Consider the following 19,259-nt stretch of genomic DNA (forward strand, 5'->3'; position numbering starts at 1 on the left):
CAACTTGGCAGGGTGTCCGTCATTCTGTTGGCCACGGCCGTGTTTCTGGACCAACTGGGAGGGAGGGTAGCATCCTTACCCAGCTGCAGGAGCCGGGTGCATAGCAGAAAGGGCGGTGGAGAATGGTGGAGCCCCAGCAAGCAAAGAGGCGGGGGCAGGAAGGAGAGGCAGGGAGCATACACAGGAGCATCTGGCTGGAGTGGTGTCATGAGGCAGGGGAGTCAGGGATCTAAGGATCCACACACAGACAAGAGGCAGCTACCAAAAACCACCAACCCACTCTGGTGAGCTGAGGGAAGTGGGACCCAGAGGAGCTGATGGCAGTAGGAGGAGAGAGCACACTCCCGTTAAGGCAATAAATGGGAACTTTAAAATGTCCAGGAGTGTACATGTCTATATACCCATCAATCTCCCTCCTCATCTCTGTGCATTCTGGACTTTAATCCCCATAATTCCAGCCCAGGCTGCCCCGATATAAGTACCCCCTCCCCCCGCTGTTTGAAAGTTCATTTTCCGCCACGTCACTTCCACGGAAAAGCCACATTCGTATGTGTTCGATAACCAAAGGAAATATGAAGAGTTTTTTCACCTTTAGGAAAAGTCTAAAAACAAAAATAGTGTTCCGTATTTGTTCTGCAACGAGCCCTTAGAGCAGTGAGCATGGCCCCACCTAGCGCCTTCCCTGGGAACTGCAACCAGCATCTCAGCAGCAAGCGAGCTGCCAGAGCATGGAACCGTGTCTGGGCGGCTGTGCTTTATCTGGATTTATTTTGTGCATCTGTTATCACGTGTCCAAGGGATCAGAAAAGCCTAAGCGAGCTCATGTGGATGTCACCCACCCTTAGAATAAAACTGGACATAATCAAGCATTTGGATCGCGGTGGTGAGCGAAATAAAGACAACGTGCGCGCTGAATTCCGGGTCTGGGAATGCTCATCTTCGCTTCCCGCCATTTCAGCCGACAAGGGGATTGGCAGGAGCGCTCTGCCTTGGGTTGGCCGGGGAGCCTGAGATGGCCTTGGGAGGGAAGCCGTGGAACAAAAGGAAAGAGGCCATTCTTGGCCCTTCGACTCAAAAGAAACCTTCCGAGACCTTCTGCAGAGATGACAGGCTGAGACAAAGTCCTTGAGTCTCAGAGACCGACTGCAAGATCGCAAGGGGTGCTCCCCAGTACCCACTGCCCTCTCCCAACATTCCCCAGGGTGCAGGGGAGGGGGGCAGTGGCAGGCCAAGTTCGTCTCTCTGTGCCTCCATTTCCTCATCTGTCAAAAGGGTCATAGCACCCACCTCGGGGTGTGTTGGGAAGGTGAGGTGAGTTCATTCATGGTGAGCAGTCAGAACAGGGCAGCCGTGGTCACGACACGATAAGCATTTTGATTATCATCATCGTGGGGGATTGGCATGTCTGAGGCGGCTTCCAGAGTCCCCTGCACCCCAGGGAGAGGAGCGGCAGCACCCCAAGTTTCCCAAGCCCCGGAGAGAGACAGAGGGCCTCTGTGTGAGCCAGCGGGGACATACTGCGAGGACCCTGCCACGCCGCAGCAACTCGAAGCTCAGGAGGGATGCCAGCTCAACCAGATAACCATCGCCCAGAATCCCCTTTCAGTAAGGTGACCAGACGTCCTGCTTTTGGCGGGACAGTCCGATTTTCAACAATTTATCCCGCGTCCCGCGGCGTTTTAAAAAGTCCCGATTAGCCGAAACCGGTTTGGCTCAGTGGATAGAGCGTCGGCCTGCGGACTGAAAGGTCCCAGGTTTGATTCCGGTCAAGGGCATGTACCTTGGTTGCGGGCACATCCCCAGTAGGGGGTGCGCAAGAGGCAGCTGGTCGATGTTTCTCTCTCATTGACGTTTCTAGCTCTCTATCTCTCTCCCTTCCTCTCTGTAACAAATCAATAAAATATAAAATTAAATTAAATTAAAATTTAAAAAGTCCCGATTAGCCGAAACCGGTTTGGCTCAGTGGATGGAGCGTTGGCCTGCGGACTGAAAGGTCCCAGGTTCGATTCCGGTCAAGGGCGTGTGTGCCTTGGTTGTGGGCACATCCCCAGTAGGGGGGTGTGCAAGAGGCAGCTGATCGATGCTTCTCTATCATCGATGTTTCTAGCTCTCTATCCCTCTCTCTTCCTCTCTGTAAAAAAATCAATAAAATATATATTTTTTTTAAAAAGTCCCAAATAGTCCCAATTTTCAACAATTTGTTGTTCGTCCTGCGGGACGGGGGACAAATTGTTTTAAAAAATCGGGACTGCCCCACCAAAAGCGGGATGCCTGCTCACCTTACCTAAGGGCTAACACTACAGTCCTGCCATGGCCCGATGTCGAAAGACCCATTTACCTGCTTCGAGTCCTTCCCCGCCTGCTCTTCCGGACACGGAGGGACTGAGGTCTGCAGCTCGAACCTGAAGTCCGCCTTGTCCCGGGGCTCCGGGCTGCCCAGGCCCCGGAGATGAAGACCATCAGGCCAGCCCCGAACATCTGGGCACTCTGACCTGACGCTGGCCCCCTAGCTGCCTCCCCTCATGTACCCCAACTCCCTTCCCCTCTCCTCCCTCTTCCCGCCTTCTTTCCCGGGGCCTCCCTCAAGATAACATCTTCACCTTGTCCCGGCAACACACTCGGCTCTCGGCAGCAGCCCGGCAGGGGCTTGGCAGGGCTTGGGCAGCGCCGTTCCAGGAGCGCCATATGGTGTGGCTGGCCGGCTCCTCACCCCGGCAGCCTCACCGCGCTGCCCACTGGGCCAGGCCGGCGCTGCCAGGACACCCGGGAGGAGGCCTCTCTGCCCCGACAGGAAGAGGCTGCGAAAGGCCCGACACCACCCTCCCCTTCATTCATGGATTCCGAGAGCCGTCACGGAGCGTCCAGGCGGCCAGAGCTGGGCCGGCTCCGTCCTGCCAGGCCAGGCTGGCTCGGTGCCTGGCACGCAGTGCCCTTCGCCTGGGGCCCACGGGATGGGTCTTGGGGCACCCCCCTCCCGGCACAGACGGCACAAGGAGGGGTGGTTTAGAGCTCAGAGAACTGGAACGCGCAGACAGACAGGACGCTCTGCCGTGTGCTCTATGAGGGAGGGCTGTCCCGGAGCCAGAGGCCAAGGCCGGGCCCCGAGCCTTCCCCTGCCCTCCTCTCCTCTGGCAGCGGGGAAAGCCAGCAAGGAGGTTGAGAACCGGGTCTGCGGGGGCCCGAGACCCAGGACACGGTCCCAAACACTCGTGGGTCGGGGAGGGGCTCCGGCAAGGACTCCAGCCCCCAGGGGAGGAGAGAGGAGTGAGAACAGGCATTTCGTGGGTAGAGTTAAACCTCTGGACACTCCCCCTGGCCGGTGTGGCTCAGTTAACTGGTGCGCTGTCTTGTACGCCAAAAGGTGTTCCTCTCCCCCTCCCTTCCGCCCTCTCTTAAGGATCAACAGAATATAAAAGTAAACCTCTGGTCACTCACTTCCTCCGCCGCCCCTGCCACCTGCCATCCTGCCGTCACCCCTCAGCTCTCTCCTCTCCCCGCACGAGGGATGCTGCCCAGGTGGCTCCCCGGCAGCAGGGCTGTGGCCCACGGCCCACAGGGCACGGAGCCCAAAAGGAAGCTGCTCCAGAGTCGGGAGAGGGAATCACTTCAGGGTGAAGGGGATCCGCCATTCTGGGCCCCACCCCACCCCCACCCGGGGGATAGGGGCTCCCTCCCGCTCCCGAGTCCTGCTGTCCCTGCTGGGGCTGCACAGGACCCTGCAGGAGGGCCTCGGACTGCACCTCGGACTCAGGACGTGGCGCCCGGCGGGCAGAGGACAGGACGAGCCTTCGCAACATGTATCCTCTCTATGTCACTGGGCTTTGAACCATGTGGCCCTGCTACCTCTTCAGAGCAGGAGAAACTTGTTTTAAAAAATCACAGACAAGATACTCCCCCCCTCCACACACACACACACACACACACACACACACACACACACACGCACACACACGCACGTGCACCGCTGTAGCGACGAGCCAAACCACCTTCTTCAAAGGTCAATCGGATTAGCTGTTCCCGCTGACTTTCCGCTCTACTCAACAGGACAACGATTGACATTTCTTTGGAAAGCCAAACTATTCTGACGCCACTTCTTTTTTTTCTTTTTCTTTTTTTTCTTTTTTTTTTTATATATTTTATTGATTTTGTACAGAGAGGAAGGGAGAGAGATACAGAGTTAGAAACATCGATGAGAGAGAGTCATCGATCAGCTGCCTCTTGCACACCCCCTTCCAGGGATATGCCCGCAACCAAGGTACATGCCCTTGACCGGAATCGAACCCGGGACCTTTCAGTCCCCAAGCCGACGCTCTATCCACTGAGCCAAACCGGTCCTGGCTGACGCCACTTCTTCAAAACAGACTCGCCCAGGCCGCGGTATTTTGCGGAAGAGCCACACTCAAAGGGCCGAAGAGCCGCATGTGGCTCTCGAGCCGCAGTTTGCCAGCCTCAAGCTCCGGCCAGACTGGCTTCCTGCTGGTGTCCGAAGCACCAGGGACCCCCACAACAGGGCCACGGGCACCTGCAGGTCCTAGTGCCTGGACCGGGCTGCACGATGGCACCGCTCACTCCCTCCCCTACCTCTGGCGAAACCCGCCCCACCCTGTGTCCAAACCAGCACCCCTCCCGGGCCCGCGGCAGCCCTCCTCAGCACCGGCTGACCTGGCACAGCGGACCGTCCTTGCTGGCAGGGCTGGCTCTGTTCCATGCGGTGTCTCCGCTCAGGTATCCTCTGGCAGGGAAGGTAGGGGCGGGCGGCGGTCCCGCCTCTGGGTGGTCTCAGAGCCCAGGCTCCCAAGGACAAGTGTGAGCTTCCCCGGAGCTCAGAGGCCGCCCTGGGAGGTGGATGGTGTGGAGCCCCCGGCCAGGGCTGGCCCCGGCACCTCCAATGCTCCCCTGGGAGCCACAGCCCAGGAATAGCAGGAGCAGCTGACATGTCTGGGGCACTTACTGGACAAGCTGGGGCTCCAGGCGCTAACTGCTCTGCACAGCTGGCCTCACTTAATCTCCCAGCACAACCCTGGGAGGCGAGTCTGTTCTCCCATTTACACCTGGTGAAGGTTAAGCTGCCCGAGCTTCCCTTCCCCCCGCCCTCCCACACACTCACACACACACACACACACACACACACACACACACACACATACCTCACACCTCACACCTCCCAGGAACAGAGAGAGAAGGGGGAGCAGGCCCCGAAAGGCAAGACCCGGGAAGGAGAGACCAGATCGAGGCGCCCCCGTGGGGCCCAGAGGTGGAAGCAGGATGGTGCCCTGCGGAAATAACGGACGATGCCAGCTCAGCAATGCCATTTATCTCGTAAGCGATATGAGGAACAAGGCCAAGGCAGGGACCCCTCTCTCAAGCCTCTGACAGGTGTTTTATTTGTGTGCTTTTCTTTTCTCCTTTTCCTTTTTTTGACAACAACGGCACATTTTAAAAACTACAAAAAAAGGACCATGCCTTCGAGTCCGTGTTCACATTGTCCCGCGATGTGGCACCGGGACCGGCCGTGCGCTCCGCTGTGGGGTGGGGTTCGGCCTCTTGCAAAGGCACCGAGTGGGCTCCGGGCATGGGCCACTTCAGGAGCAAGGGTGCTGTTCCTCCGGGCCCCGCGAGAGGGCGCCCTGGAGCCATCCCAGGCTCGGCCAACCCCCCTCCTCTCTCTCCAGACCAGAGCCAGGAGTTGGAGCCATGAGAGGAACTTACTAGTATTTTGGTCCCCACGGGGGACTCTTCGGGAACTTCACAGAGCCCTCCCCCAACCGGCAGGAGATGACAGCCCAGCCTAGCCCGGTCCCCACACAAGGTTGAGCATCTCTCCCTGGTCCTGCCTCCAGTCCAGCTGCCAGACCCAGGCCACCCCTGCCACACCCCAAGGCCACTCCAGCAGGCATAGGAGTAATGGATGCTCAGAGCCCTCCAACTGACCCCCCACCAAGAGCAGGAAGACTCCCCGAGCCCCAGGACCCTGGCTCAGAAGGAAGGGCTTGGTGAGAGGCAGGAAGAGGGACCGGGGCAAGGGGCTCAGAGCTGAGGCTGCCAGGTGGGAAGGGAAGAAGCGACAGAGGCTGGCTGAGGGGTCAGCGGAGGCTGCTCAGGCTCTGCAAGGCGAGGGTTCTGGGGCTTGGTCAGCAGGCCCAGCGGGGTGGGGGGGGGTGGAGGGGGGGAAACTGGGAATAAAGAGGCTTCCATCCTGCCTCTGGTTACCATGGAGGCACAAGCCCAGGTGATAAGACGTTAGCCCTTAGGACCCCAAAACAGGGAGATACCACGTGCACTCAGCCAGGTCTCAGCCCGGCCCTCACGGGAGGGAGGGAGCCCACCAGCCCAGGCTCTGCCCAGCCCCGGCCCCCAACGGCAGCCCCCAAGCACATCCCTCCACAGGCCATCGGCCCGGGGAAGCCGGCGGGGGGCGGCCGGGCGGACCCAGCGCCTCCTGCCCGGGGCCCGCCCACACCCTGGGCTCTACTCCTGCTGCTCGTTCATCTCCATGTCAGACACCAGGATGTTCTTCTCGGTGGCCTCGCCGGGGCCCGAGGCGCTGCTGCGGCTGTAGCGGGCGCCCTCGAAGGCCCCGCGCTCCACGCTCTGCCGCCGCCGGGAGAGGATCACGGCCGCGGCCCCCAGGGCCAGGAGCAGCAGCACGGCCATCAGCACCACCACCAGGGCCGCCGGGTTCTCGGGGAGCGCTGCTGTGGGGGACGGACACCACGGGGTCAGGGAGCACCGCCGGCCGCCCAGACCGGACCGAGGGGAAGAGGCGTCTCAGCCCGGCCCTCCACTCACCTGACGGGGCGAAGCTGCTCTCCTGGGCTGCGGGGAGAGGGGGGGGGGGGTCTGGTTAGTGGAAGGAGTGGTCGTCAGAGGAAGAAACAAACAGCTAGGGCCCCGCCGAGGGCCTGAGGCTTTCGTAGCTCATTTAATCCTGAGGGTTCTGCTATGACCCCCATCCTATACAGCACATGTGCCAAACACAAGGCCCGCGGGCCAAATCCGCCCCGCCAGGCCTTGCAATGTGGCCCGCACCGCGCTGTCATCACTGCACTCCGCGGCGTTTCCATCACAATGACAGTTTATGACTGTTCAGTAAACCATTCGGCCCGCGATTTAGGCTGGATTTTAGATTTTGGCCCCTTCTCTGATTGAGTTCGACACCCCTACTATACAACAAAAGGCTAATATGCAAATCAACCAAACAGCGGAGCCACCTGTCACTAGGACGCGCGCTGACCACCAGGGGGCAGACGCTCGATGCAGGAGCTGCCCCCCCCCCCGCCCCCGCTGGTGGTCAGTGTGCTCCCCCCCCCCCGGTGGTCAGTGTGCTCCACCCCCCCCCGGTGGTCAGTGTGCTCCCACAGGGGGAGCGCGGCTCAGCAGAAGCCAGGCCACAGCTGGAGAGCGCAGTGGTGGTGTTGGGAGCCTCTCCCACCTCCGTGGCAGCCCGGGACCCCTTGGGGGATGTCTGACAGCCAGCTTGGGGAGCAGGCAGTCGGACATCCCCCGAGGGGTCCCGGACTGCGAGAAGGCGCAGGCCGGGCTGTGGGACACCCCCCAGCCCCCCAGTGCGCGAATGTCATGCACCAGGCCTCTAGTTTTACCTAAGAGGAAACTGAGGCCACAGAGTTTAAGTAACTTGCCCAAGGTCCCAGAGTCGGTACGTGGTCTGCCCGGGGCTTGAACCCTGTCCATGCCCTTACCCATTACAAAATGGTGGGTTTGCTGTCTAGCCTGGGAATTTGTGGGCGAGCTGGTCCTTCCTGCAGACCCGTTTACCCCAGGGAAGGGTTCTGTGCATGCCTCCCCCTGCACCGTGTTCTCCTGCAGGAAGAGAAGCGGCCCCCGGCCCCACCTCCGCCGGCTCCGAGGGGCTGGGAGGAGGCTGAGCTGCGTGCCTGCCCGGGCGCTCACCTCGAGGGAGCTTGCAGACGACACCCATGGTGACGTTGGTGCAGGCGCCAGGCCGCCACTGCCCGCTGCTGCTCTGGATCCAGTAGCAGCTGTTGTGGCTCAGCATGCTGGGGCCCAGGCCAGGGGGCCCCCAGTTGGAATAGTTCACAACCGTGTTGTCCTGCCAGACCAGGGTGCCCCCTAGGGGAGAGAAGGCTCTGAGGGGGTGCGGGCAGGACAGACAAGGTGGAGCAGGAACAGGTGGGAGAGAGCGAGCCCGTTCTAGTACCCGTTCTCCCTCCCACGGGCCCTCACCCCCACCACGCCCCTACAGCTAGAGGCCTTCCCCGCCCCACCCCACACCGGGCACCCACCTTTGGGGTTGAAGTTCATGCCTAGCCAGGCGCCCCGCGTCTGGTCCTCAGAGTTCTGCAGGTGCTCCCAGACAAACACGTTCTCCATCTCGTCCCGGATGGACAGGACCGTCCCACCCACTGGACACAAGCGAGGTCCACGTCAGGCCAGGAGCAGCCCCCCTGGGCAGCAGAGCCCCCCCCCCGAGGCCCCAGCCCCCTCCGGCAGGCTGAGTAAGAGGATGGTGCGGGGTCCCTGCATTCATGTGTGCACAGCAGGGAGGAGGGTGCATCCATGCAATGGCGCCACGGCCTCTCTATGGAAATGTGACGGGCCTACGGGAAGCGTGGAGCGTGGAGACTGCTTTCATGGGGTCTGAGTGTCCACGACAGGGGTCTCCACCGCAAAGACCCAGGGGCTCTAGCCTGCCCCGCCCACCTCGCTGGCAGCGCTGCAGCGCCTCCTTGTGGCCCAGCTTCAGCTCCAAGTGGAAGGAGTAGCAGTGCTCCCGGAAGGGGATCCACGAGGACTCGGCCAGGTCCTGGGGACAGCTGCCGTGGTAGTGTATCCTTCGGGGAGGAGGCCCTGTGGGAAGGCAGGACTGAGGACGTGGCCCCGGGTCCTCCCCAAACGGCCCGCGACCTTCCTACCCGCTCCTCCACCCCAGCAGGCGGGCACTCACCACCGAGAACTCCGCACACCGCCCCCTGCAGCTTGGTTTCGCAGCTGGTCGTGTGCCAGGCCCCATCCACATCCACGTAGGCGCAGCCCCCTATGTGTTGGGGCTCCCTGTCCTGCCAGCCCACGTAGCTCAAGGGCTCCTCCGAGAGCCAGGAGTACCGCCGGGAGCCCTGGGCGGGAGGGGCCGTCAGGGCAGGAGGAAGGGGAGCAGCCAGGGGAGGCGGGGGGTTTGGAAGGGACTGGAGGGGCATCGGGGGAGTCTGGGCAGCTGACCTCTTCGCTGGCCAGCCCGATCCAGAGTGGCGTGCGCAGCCCGCGGGCGGCCTGCGTGAGGAAGGCCTGGGTGTAGGGGTCGAGCACGTGGGCCAGGCTGGTGTTGTAGCTCTCGCACAGCAGGAGGGCACTGTGCCAGCTCAGCGGCTTCTGCAGCAGCCGGAAGGTGCCGTTGAGGTAGGAGAGCTCAGTGCCCGGGGCGGGGGGTGATGCCGCTGGGGATGGGCTCAGCAAGGGGTCTGCAGGGAAGGAGACGGGGCTCAGGCCGTGCTCTGCCTCCCTCACCCCATTCCCAGGCACGAGGCTGGGGGAGCCCCAGGCATCCGGCAGAGACCGGGTCTCCACTGGGCACAGTGAGCGTTAGTCACGGTGATGATTCAGGAAGTATTTTTTAAATTTATTTATTTTTAAATATATATAGATTTTTTATAGATTTTTTACAGAGAGAGAGAGAGAGAGAGGGATAGACAGAAACATGGATGAGAGAGAATCATCGATCAGCTGCCTCCTGCACACCCACTACTAGGGATGTGCCCACAACCAAGGTACATGCCCTTGACTGGAATTGAACCCGGGACCCTTCAGTCCGCAGGCCGACGCTCTATCCACTGAGCCACACCGGTCTCGGCTCAGGATATATTCTTGCTAATGAACCGGGGAGCAAGCTAGAGCCTTCAGGTGCCCCTACCCCAGGAACCCAGGGCAGAGGGGCCCACGCATGGAGCTGCAGGCGCCTCAGCCAGCCCCTGGGGCGCTCCACACCCCGGATGCCTGGTGTCTAGGTTTTCCCGGTCAGCTTTTCCCACCCCACACCTTGCCCCTGAGCCCTGCCTTTCCCTCTGGTTGGCACTGCCTGCCCCCTTTCTGCCCGTCAGCGTCCTCAGCAGATACAAGACTCTGGGGGTGAGCTCAGGAGCCGCGCTCTGCTCCTCCTGGCATGGCCCAGAGCGCCCGCCCGGGGCTGCACGTACCTGTGTCCTTCTGGCAGAGGAAGCCGTGCGTCTCCTCCGCGCAGCTCCGGTCGTCCCAGCGGCCGGTGAAGTGGGAGGAGGGGCTGTGCAGCACCACCGCACAGCTGGTCTGGGGGAAGGAGCTGCTCAGAGGAGCCCCGCAGCGGCCTCACCTTGTGCCACTGCCCCCAAAAGGCACTCCCAGCAAAGAGCTGGCAGAGGGGGGACCCGGGGGGTGAAGGCCAGCGAGGGCGGCGGGGCAGGGGTGGGGGCGGAGGGGCGTGGGGAGGGCTTCCTCACCGGTATGTTGCCACTGGGAGCGGGGTTGGGGCCGGAGGGCTCCCCCGGTGCCCAGTTGGCATACAGGAGAGGCTCCTGCTCCACCCACTGGAAGTCCTTCTGCGAGGCATGGAGGCCGATCCAAAGGTCAAAAGTCACATTGAACAGGCTGGCTGTGATGAAGGCTACGGTCCCCCCAGAAGAGAGAGTTGTGAGCGAGCGGGGAGGGGGGGGGCGCACCCGGGGCTGGCCATTTCTGCGGACGGTGCCAGAGGACACGGGGGCTCCCCCGGGGCTGGCCCTACCTTGCTCTAAGGGGTTTGCGATGGTGAGCAGCTGGGCCTCTTGCTGTTCGCAGGAGAACTGCGCCTCTGACCACTTCACCCGGTCCTGGGGGTCCCGGCCCTGGATCCGGAAACACTGGGGGAGGAGGGGAGGCGTGATGTCCAGCCCACCTGCCTGTCCCACCCGCCCAGGAACGCCACCGTGTCCCCCTCAGCAGCAGACCCCGGGAGGCTCTGGGCCTCAGAACCAGGACACGTGGGCGTCCGTGGTCAAGGCCTGAGCCCCCTCTGAGCCCAGCACAGCGGTCACTTGCCCTTGCCCACGCCCCGAGGAAGTGGGAGTGGGAGTGGGAGTGGGAGGACTTCTTCAGGCCACCGAACTCCACTGGCCATGAGGACGCACCCGGGCCACGTACTGGGCGGATGGATGGACAGCTCCCTCTCGCTTTTCGCTCAGCACCCTCTTCAGACACATCAGAAGTGTCTGAAATCTGTGAGCTTGCCCTTTGAACCTACAGGATTACCTACGGCAGTGGTCGGCAAACTCACGAGTCAACAGAGCCAAATATCAACAGGACAACGGCTGAAATTTCTTTTGAGAGCCACATTCTTTAAACTTAAACTTCTTCTAACACCTCTTCTTCTAAACAGACTCGCCCAGGCCGTGGTATTTTGTGGAAGAGCCACACTCAAGGGGCCCAAGAGCCGCACGTGGCTCGAGAGCCGTGGTTTGCCGACCACTGATCTACGGGAATCTTTTTTATCTGTATGTTTGAACGGCCTTTGGGAGGCAGCAGCTTCTAACGCTTGCACTTTCATGTTCCTCTTCCCCCACCCGCCTTCCTCCGTAAGGTTAAAGGAGCCCCTCGCCCCCTGTGGGAAATCTTCACCAAGTGAAGACTGTGTCTCCGAACCTAAATGATTTACAGTAACTTTCTGCTCCGAGGCGGTGCAAGCAAGAAAAAATATACGTAAGATATATTCCGTTTCATATGAGGTGGAAGAAGCCATGAGAATAATCTTTAGGAAAATGTAACGGCATGGGAAGATGCTCAAAATACAACACTTGTGGGGGAGGGGAAGGTGGTCAGAAAACTGCATTATTTAATGTGAACTCAGTTACGTGGGAAAAGGCAGGAAGGGGAGTAACAAATACTGACAGTGGTTCGCTCTGGAGAGTGTGGGTGAGTTTTATTTTCTTTCTGTATTTTCTTTTTTTTTTTTTTAATATTTTTATTGATTTTGTACAGAGAGGAAGGGAGAGAGATAGAGTTAGAAACATCGATGAGAGAGAGTCATCGATCAGCTGCCTCTTGCACACCCCCCACTGGGGATGTGCCCGCAACCAAGGTACATGCCCCTGACCGGAATCGAACCTGGGACCCTTTAGTCCCCAAGCCGACGCTCTATCCATTGAGCCAAACTGGTCCCGGCTCTTTCTGTATTTTCCAAAGTCTTAATAATGCACATGTCTTACTTTTCTTTTTTTTTTTTTTTTTTTTTTTTTTAATAGAAAAGGAATAATATTTGCTTGAGAATTCTGAGAGGAAGAGCTCCATGATACTAAGAGTCTGGCTGTACTCCAAAGTATGACAAAGGTTTATGGATTAAATTATCTAAGGTTGCCTGGCCTAATCCTCACAGTCAGGCCAAGTGGACTTAGGAGATCCTGCAAAGAAGGATCTGAAGCTTGTGCTGGCATCAACAACAAGAAAACGGTGACCTTCTCTTCCTGCGCTAAGCTCCTTTTAGCCGCCAGTGAAAACAATGACGGTCTAATCAGGTCTGACCGATCAGCCCCGTGTGCACACAGACCCACTTTTGGAAAGAAAGTCACGCTCTACAGGGAGTATTTGAGGTTATTATACTAAGCTAAATAAGCCAGTTAGAGAACGACAAAGCTCACAGGATCTCACTCATGTGTGGAATCTAATGAACAAAATAAACTGATGACGAAAATAGGTCCAGAGACATGGAAGCATGGGGCAGGCTGGCAGATCTCAGAGGGAAGTGGAGTGGGGGAGCAGGAAGAGTAGCCAAAGAGCTTCTATGCATCTATGCACAGCCCACGGACACAGACAACAGTGCACCAAAGGCCTGCGGTGGGTAGGTGGCTGGGTGGAGGAGGACAAAACGGGGGGGTGGGGGGCATCTAATTGTCAACAATTAAAAAAAAAAAAAAAAAAAGGCCCAGCCGGTGTGAGCATCAACCCATGAGCCAGGAGGTCACGAGTTCGATTCCTGGTCAGGGCACATGCCCGGAGATGCAGGTTCGATCCCCAGTAGGGGGCGTGCAGTAGGCAGCCAGTCAATGATTCTCTCTTATCATTGATGTTTCTATCTCTCTCTCCCTCTCCCTTCCTCTTCAATCAATAAAAATTCATTTTAAAAAAATTAAAAACAAACAAAAACAACTTGATCGGGTTTTCTGATTAGCTTATGAGGCAGATTGTTTAACAGGGGCAGAAGGACTGAAAAAATGGAGAGCATTGCTTAGAAAGCCCAGCCAGTGATGGATGAACATTTTCCACTTCGATCTATTTGTCTTTTGTGAGGCAACGTTTTAATCAGCAACAACCATTAAAATCATGTTTGGAAAAAATCTGAACTTCAAACAAGGCCCGTGAGTCATGAATCACAAAGTGTCAGACCAAGATGTTTTTAAATGAGGAACATTCAGCCACTGTGCTCTTTATAATTATTTAAATATTAATAGTGATTATGATTGATGAGTTTTGAGTGAGCACAATTTTTTTTATACTACTAATACAGAAAAAGTTAACAACTTAAAATACTGTATTTAAATCTTTAGCCAAAACCAGTTTGGCTCAGTGGATAGAGCGTCAGCCTGCGGACTGAAAGGTCCTGGGTTCGATTCCGGTCAAGGGCATGTACCTTGGTTGCGGGCACATCCCCAGTAGCGGGTGTGCAGGAGGCAGCTGATCAATGTTTCTCTCATCGATGTTTCTAACTCTCTATCCCTCTCCCTTCCTCTCTGTAAAAATTCAATGAAATATACATTTTTAAAAAAATCTTTAGCTCATGCTATATATGGTTTTGTTCTCATGCATATTTTCTTATACACTGAGTGGCCAGATTATTATTATCTTTGACCACATAATAATCTGCCACTCAGGGTATGTGTGTGTGTGTGTGTGTGTGTGTGTGTGTGTGTGTATGTGTGTGTGTATAATAGAGGCCCAGTGCATGAATTTATGCATGGGTGGGGTCTGGCCAGCCTGGCCAGGGGGGAGGGGACATGGGCAGTTGGCCGGCCTGCCTGCTGGTCAAACTCCTGGTTGAGGGGACAACTTGCATATTAGCCTTTTATTATATAGGATATACACTGAGGGGCCAGATTATTATGCGTTCAGAAATCATCATCATCTGGTCACTCAGTGTATATATATTAGTCACATTAGCATGGAGGTAAATATATATATCTTCTATAGACACACACACTCACACATATATGTACACACAAACTTTATGTTCAGTATTTTGTTTCCCTAATATATCAAAATGTTTAATGAGCCCTGGCCCGTGTGGCTCAATTGGTTGGGCATCAACCTGTGCCCTGAGGGGTTAATGGTTCAATTCCCAGTGAGAGCACATGCCTGGGTTGAGTGTTGATCGCCACTGAAAGTGTGTAGGAGGTAGTCAATCAATATTTTGCTCCCACATCGATGTTTCTCTCTCTCCCTTTCTCAGTAAAAATCAATAAAAAAAATATTTAATAAAAAAATAAAGTTTAACGACTGCTGGTCTACGATTTGGACAATCTTATCTACTGATGGGTCAGGAGATGCTACTACGTGAGTCATTTTCCAAGGGGTCCAGCCCTGGCCGTGGGGCCCGGGAGAGGCTGGTGGGCACTGGCAAGAGGCCATGACGTTGATGTTGCCAAGGGCCAGGACTCCTGAGGCGAGGGCTCCTCATAGTCACGTCCTCTCCTGACTCCCGTGTGTGTGCCCCCCAGCCTCCTACCTTGTTGAGGAACTGGCTCCAGCCAGAGGGGCAGCCCCCCCGGACGGCGGGCGGCTGGTCGAGGGGCTGTGTCTCTCTGGTTTTGTTGCTGCGTTTGCAGACGTAGGGCAAGGCTGTCAGGCACCGCTGGTCCCCCCAGTCCTCTGCAGAAAGGGGAGGAGAGAACAGTCAACCCCCCCACCCCCAACTCAGGGCTGGCAGCACCCTCCTCTCATGCCCCGAGGAGCCTGAGCCCAACTCTGAACCAGGTTCCCTGCGGCGGTGCAGCCACGAGGACGGGCGGGCCCTCCCCGCTCCGGCCCAGCCCTCCCTGGGTTGTGGGAAGAAGGAAGATAAGAGACTGATGGCCACCGACTGCACAGGCTCACCTTCCTGCCCCCAACACGGCCCCTCTCCTCGGCTTCCGCACCCTCTCCGCCCCACCTCGCCCTCACCTCGGCTGGCAGTCATGTACACACACTTCTTCTCCTTGCCGATGGGCCGAGGCTTGCCAGGTGCCCAGGAGATGAAGTTTATAACGGAACCATCTGTCCACCTGCAATGGCACCACGCAGGGCTGACGCCAGCACTGGCCCAGGCCTCCCCTCCCCCGAATGAAGGCCATGGAGGAGGGGGGCGGGAAGGACCCAGGTTTTAGGAGCTCATCGACAGGCTGAGAAGTGGGACCACAGGGCTCAGTGCAGCTGGAAACCAAAGGACCAGACAAGGCCCAGCCCGCCGGGGGCACTGATCTCTCTCTGACGGGAGGAGTCTAAGAATCCCTGAGCAGGGCTCCCGAGCAACGGTGTGCTGATGCCCGTGTGCGCCTGGTCCCTCACATGTAGGTGGGCCCTGCGTGTGAAGAGGCCCCTCCTGGCCCATCATTATATCCTCGCCCAGTTCCTAAGCAGACTTTATTCACGAGTGACTCCAGCTGCCATGCTTTAGTGCCCCACCGTGTGCTGGATGCAGTGCTAAGGACTTCACATACCTCCTAGTTCTAATACCTCATTATTTTCGTATTCAGATGAGAACAGTGAAGCCCAGAAAAGTTAAGTCACCTGCTCGAGGTCACACAGCCATCGAGGGGCAGGCCTATTTGTGTCTGTGTTGTGCAGCGTCCCTACCTCCAGCCTGGGGTCGAGGCTAGCCGTCCATGCGAGTGCCCTCTCCCGCACCCGCTGCCCCCTGCTCTGCCCTCTACCCACCCGCCCCCTACCTGAAGCGCCCGTCGCTCTCCGAGGTGTGCAGGCCGATCCACCAGTGCTGCTCCTGGCCCCGGGAGAACTAAGGGAGCCGGTGGGCACGTGAGAGTTGCAGGGCCTCCTCAGCGGCCAGCCCTGCCCTTCCTTCCCCGGCCCTCTCCTGTGCCCCAGCTCACCCCCCCTTCCCGCCCCCCCGTTGCTCTCCTGCACGCCCACCTTCTGCAGGTTGAGGCCCAGGAAGTCCAGCTCGGCCTGGCTGTGCACGGAGGCCAGCTCGGCGCGGAACCACGTGCAGATGCGCTGAGCCTGCGTCCACGTGGAGTGGTGCTCGAAGAACTTGTACTCGGCCTCCTGGAAGCGCAGCCACTCCCGCCGGCCTGCGGGGGGCAGCACCAGCGTGGGCGTGGCGGCCAGGCGGGCGCTGCCTGCCAGGCCTTGGAGGACAAGGTGGGTCCGGGGCAGAGCCAGGGCAGAGCCAGGGCTGGAGGGCCGGCGAGTCCAGCAGACCAGGACCAAGGGAGCTGGGGTGCCCTATCTCTTGGTTGGAACCCCTAACTCTCTTCATGCTGTCCCAGCCAGGCCTACCCTGGAGGGGATGACTCTTCCCCTTTCTGGACTGCTCTGGGGTGGTGGGGGGAGGATAGGGGTGCACAGGGGGCCTCACCTTGGGGGCTGCCGTCAGGCTCCCGCACTTCGGAGCCTACAGGGACAAGGAAGACAGAGACGCTGCAGGAACAGCAGGCCTGCCCCTGGCTCCCGGCCCGCCGCCCTTCGCCCAGGCCCAGGCCCCCAGAGCCACCCCGCGCCACCTCGGGGGATCTTGCAGATCCAGTCCAGCTGCGTCTCGCACTGCAGGGCCACCCACTGCAGGGAGGCCAGGTCGAGCACCGCACAGCCCCGGATGTCGTCATCGTCGTGCCGGCTCCGGTCGAAATTGTGGTAAGAGAACTAAAGGCGGGGATCAGCATGGGAGAAGGCCCTGAGGCACAAGGCGCAAGCTGCCCCGTACCCAGTCCCCAGAACAGACGAACAAGAGACCTGGGCTGAGCTGGGAACCCCCCACCACCGGCCCTTTCCTTTACGGTCCTTCCGGCCCAAGGTAGAGAGAGACCTAGTACCTCTGACAGCTCTCACCCATCTCCAGGACCTGTCCCCGCCCCCAAAAGACCACGACAAAGCCCCGCCCATAATTAGGCCCCGCCCACCCCATCAGGCCTCCTCACCCCAAGGCCATCGCTCCAGCGCCAGCTCTGGCCCCCACTGGGGTCCCGACGGTTCAGGCCAATCCAGAACCAGTGCTGCTCGTGGATCTCGGGCTCAGACTCACTTCAGCACAGCCCAGGGGGTGGGGCAGAAGAGATGGGAGTGAGAGAAGTAAGTGTCCAGCAAGCCCCCTGCTCTGGACTGGTTATTCCCCGGGGCCTGGGGCCTCTCCATCTAGGCTTCACCCTCCTGGGGAAAGGGAGCCCCCAGTGGATCCCGCACCCAGCTCATGGGGTGGTGGGTGGCCTGGCTCCCTTCCCTGGCTTCCCTTTGGGTGGGGCTTGCTCTGCCAACAAGACGGAAGGTTTTCGACAGAGGGAGCTTAGGAAGTGGGTGGGGTGGTCAGACCTGGGGCTCTGGGATCAGGTAAACCTGGACTCTAGGCCTGGTTCACCCGCGGACCAGCTGGGGGACCAACTCAACCCATCAGCTCACAGGGCCGATGACAGTACCTACTTCCCAGGGCTGCTGGGAGAATTGACTGCTTAGCATAGTACCTGGTGTCTGGTGAGAAGCGATACGTACGAGCTACTATAATTACTAGTGAAAGAATGCAATCATGATGTTTGCCGCGAGGAAACAGCCCTGGATCTCGGGGAGCCTGGACCCCTCTGGGTTGTCCCCGGGGCTAAGGGGATTGCAGGTGCTGTGTGTGTGTGTGTGTGTGTGTGTGTGTGAGCCACAGGATGCCGGAGCCCAAGGACAGAGAGGAGGTCACCGCTGTAGCCTCTCTCCTCCTGTCCCTCAGGAAAAGCTTTTTGTTGAGGAGCGTGTGTTGTGATGGAATGGTGTAGGGTGGGGGGGAAACACTCAGCTTGGAACAGCTTGAACAAGGTTTTGCAATGGAGGAGGGTGAGGGAGGGCAGTTACTTGTGTAAAAGTGTGTGAGTCTGGGGAGGTGGGTGTTGCAGGCACTGACACTGGTGGGCAACACCAGGCCTCCATTCCAGGGAAACCAGGGCCCCTGGAGGGGCACAGACGGTCCTGGCACTAGCAGCAGACACACAGGTCACTCCAAGCCCTCACACAGGCCTCACTGGAGGAGCCTTCACCCTGCTTTGCAAAACCAGAGTCTCACACACACACACACACACACACACACACGCCACCGCCCCAGGCTCAGTACCCGAAGATCTTGTTGAGCATGTTGGCCACAAAGTGCTCCTCCTCATAGCTGGCCAGGCTCAGCAGCTGGGCCCCCAGCTCCTGGCAGGCGGCCTGGGCCTGGACCCATCGCTTCTTGTCCTGCAGCCGCTCTGAGCTGAACACCTGCAGGTGCGGAGTCCAGCTGTCCGAGCTGCCCCCACTGGCCCGCCTCCCCCGGGGACACCCGCCCTCCCAGGGCAGCAGTGGGGAGGGGGCTGGGGCTCACGGAACAGGGTCCCAGGCTGGTTTTGACAAACCTGCTCCTCAGAGAACGAGCCCCAGAGGAGGGAGCTGACAGAGCAGCTCCTGGAAAACATCCTGCCCAGTCCCGCTCACCAGGAGAGAGAGCTGGGCTCTCACCCCAGCAGAGCCACAGTTTGCTATGGGCAAGTCCCTTCACCCCCCTGGACTTCAGATAAAAGACCGTGGCCTACATCAGTGGCTGCCAAGCCCATGGGGTTTAAAAATAGAAACAAGCCGCAACTGTTCGTATTTGGCTCAGTGGACAGAGCGTCGGTCTACAGACTGAAAGGTCCCAGGTTCGATTCCAGTCAAGGGCATGTACATTGGCTGCGGCACATCCCCAGTAGGGGGTGTGCAGGAGGCAGCTGGTCGATGTTTCTCTCTCATCTATGTTTCTAGCTCTCTATCCCTCTCCCTCCCTCTCTGTGAAAATCAATAAAATATATATTTTTTTAAAATACAAAAGATCAGGCCCCACCCCTACCTAGTGAATCCCCATTTCTATAGAGGCAGCCTGAAGATTTTATTTAAAAAAAAAACACACAAAAAAAAACTAGAAGCCTGGTGCATAAAATTTGTGCACTGGGGGGCGGGAAAGGTCCATCATTGCAAGAGGGTACAACCTCCTGGTTCTTCAGACCAGGCCGAAGAACCCCATCAGTGCACAATCGGGCTGGGTGGGGAGGGATGCAGGAGGTTGGCCAGCTGGGGATGGGTAGTGGGAG

At 58.5% G+C, this 19,259-nt stretch overlaps 1 protein-coding gene across 4 annotated transcripts in view; it reads right to left on the bottom strand.

Moving 5' to 3' along the window:
- Positions 1-5,299: 5,299 nt before the first annotated feature.
- Positions 5,300-19,259, bottom strand: part of MRC2 (mannose receptor C type 2) — a 63,127-nt gene continuing 49,167 nt past the window's right edge. For 2 of the 4 annotated variants that reach the window (XM_036450649.2, XM_045586336.1), the window contains exons 13-30: positions 18,272-18,414; positions 17,106-17,208; positions 16,692-16,830; positions 16,547-16,582; positions 16,099-16,259; positions 15,897-15,964; positions 15,133-15,233; positions 14,699-14,841; positions 10,733-10,847; positions 10,449-10,612; positions 10,170-10,278; positions 9,199-9,437; positions 8,927-9,095; positions 8,683-8,829; positions 8,265-8,384; positions 7,912-8,091; positions 6,790-6,816; positions 5,300-6,692 (exon numbers count right to left, since the gene is read on the bottom strand). In XM_036450649.2, the coding sequence (XP_036306542.1) occupies positions 6,469-6,692; positions 6,790-6,816; positions 7,912-8,091; positions 8,265-8,384; positions 8,683-8,829; positions 8,927-9,095; positions 9,199-9,437; positions 10,170-10,278; positions 10,449-10,612; positions 10,733-10,847; positions 14,699-14,841; positions 15,133-15,233; positions 15,897-15,964; positions 16,099-16,259; positions 16,547-16,582; positions 16,692-16,830; positions 17,106-17,208; positions 18,272-18,414 (2,388 nt within the window). In that variant the 3' untranslated portion in view covers positions 5,300-6,468. Of the gene's footprint in view, positions 6,696-6,789; positions 6,817-7,911; positions 8,092-8,264; positions 8,385-8,682; positions 8,830-8,926; positions 9,096-9,198; positions 9,438-10,169; positions 10,279-10,448; positions 10,613-10,732; positions 10,848-14,698; positions 14,842-15,132; positions 15,234-15,896; positions 15,965-16,098; positions 16,260-16,546; positions 16,583-16,691; positions 16,831-17,105; positions 17,209-18,271; positions 18,415-19,259 lie in introns of all 4 variants that reach the window. The other 2 variants (XM_036450648.2, XM_045586335.1) reach the window with 1 other exon arrangement.

Source organism: Pipistrellus kuhlii, unplaced genomic scaffold, assembly GCF_014108245.1.
Source record: "Pipistrellus kuhlii isolate mPipKuh1 unplaced genomic scaffold, mPipKuh1.p scaffold_m20_p_22, whole genome shotgun sequence".
In the NCBI taxonomy this organism is placed as follows: Eukaryota; Metazoa; Chordata; class Mammalia; order Chiroptera; family Vespertilionidae; genus Pipistrellus; species Pipistrellus kuhlii.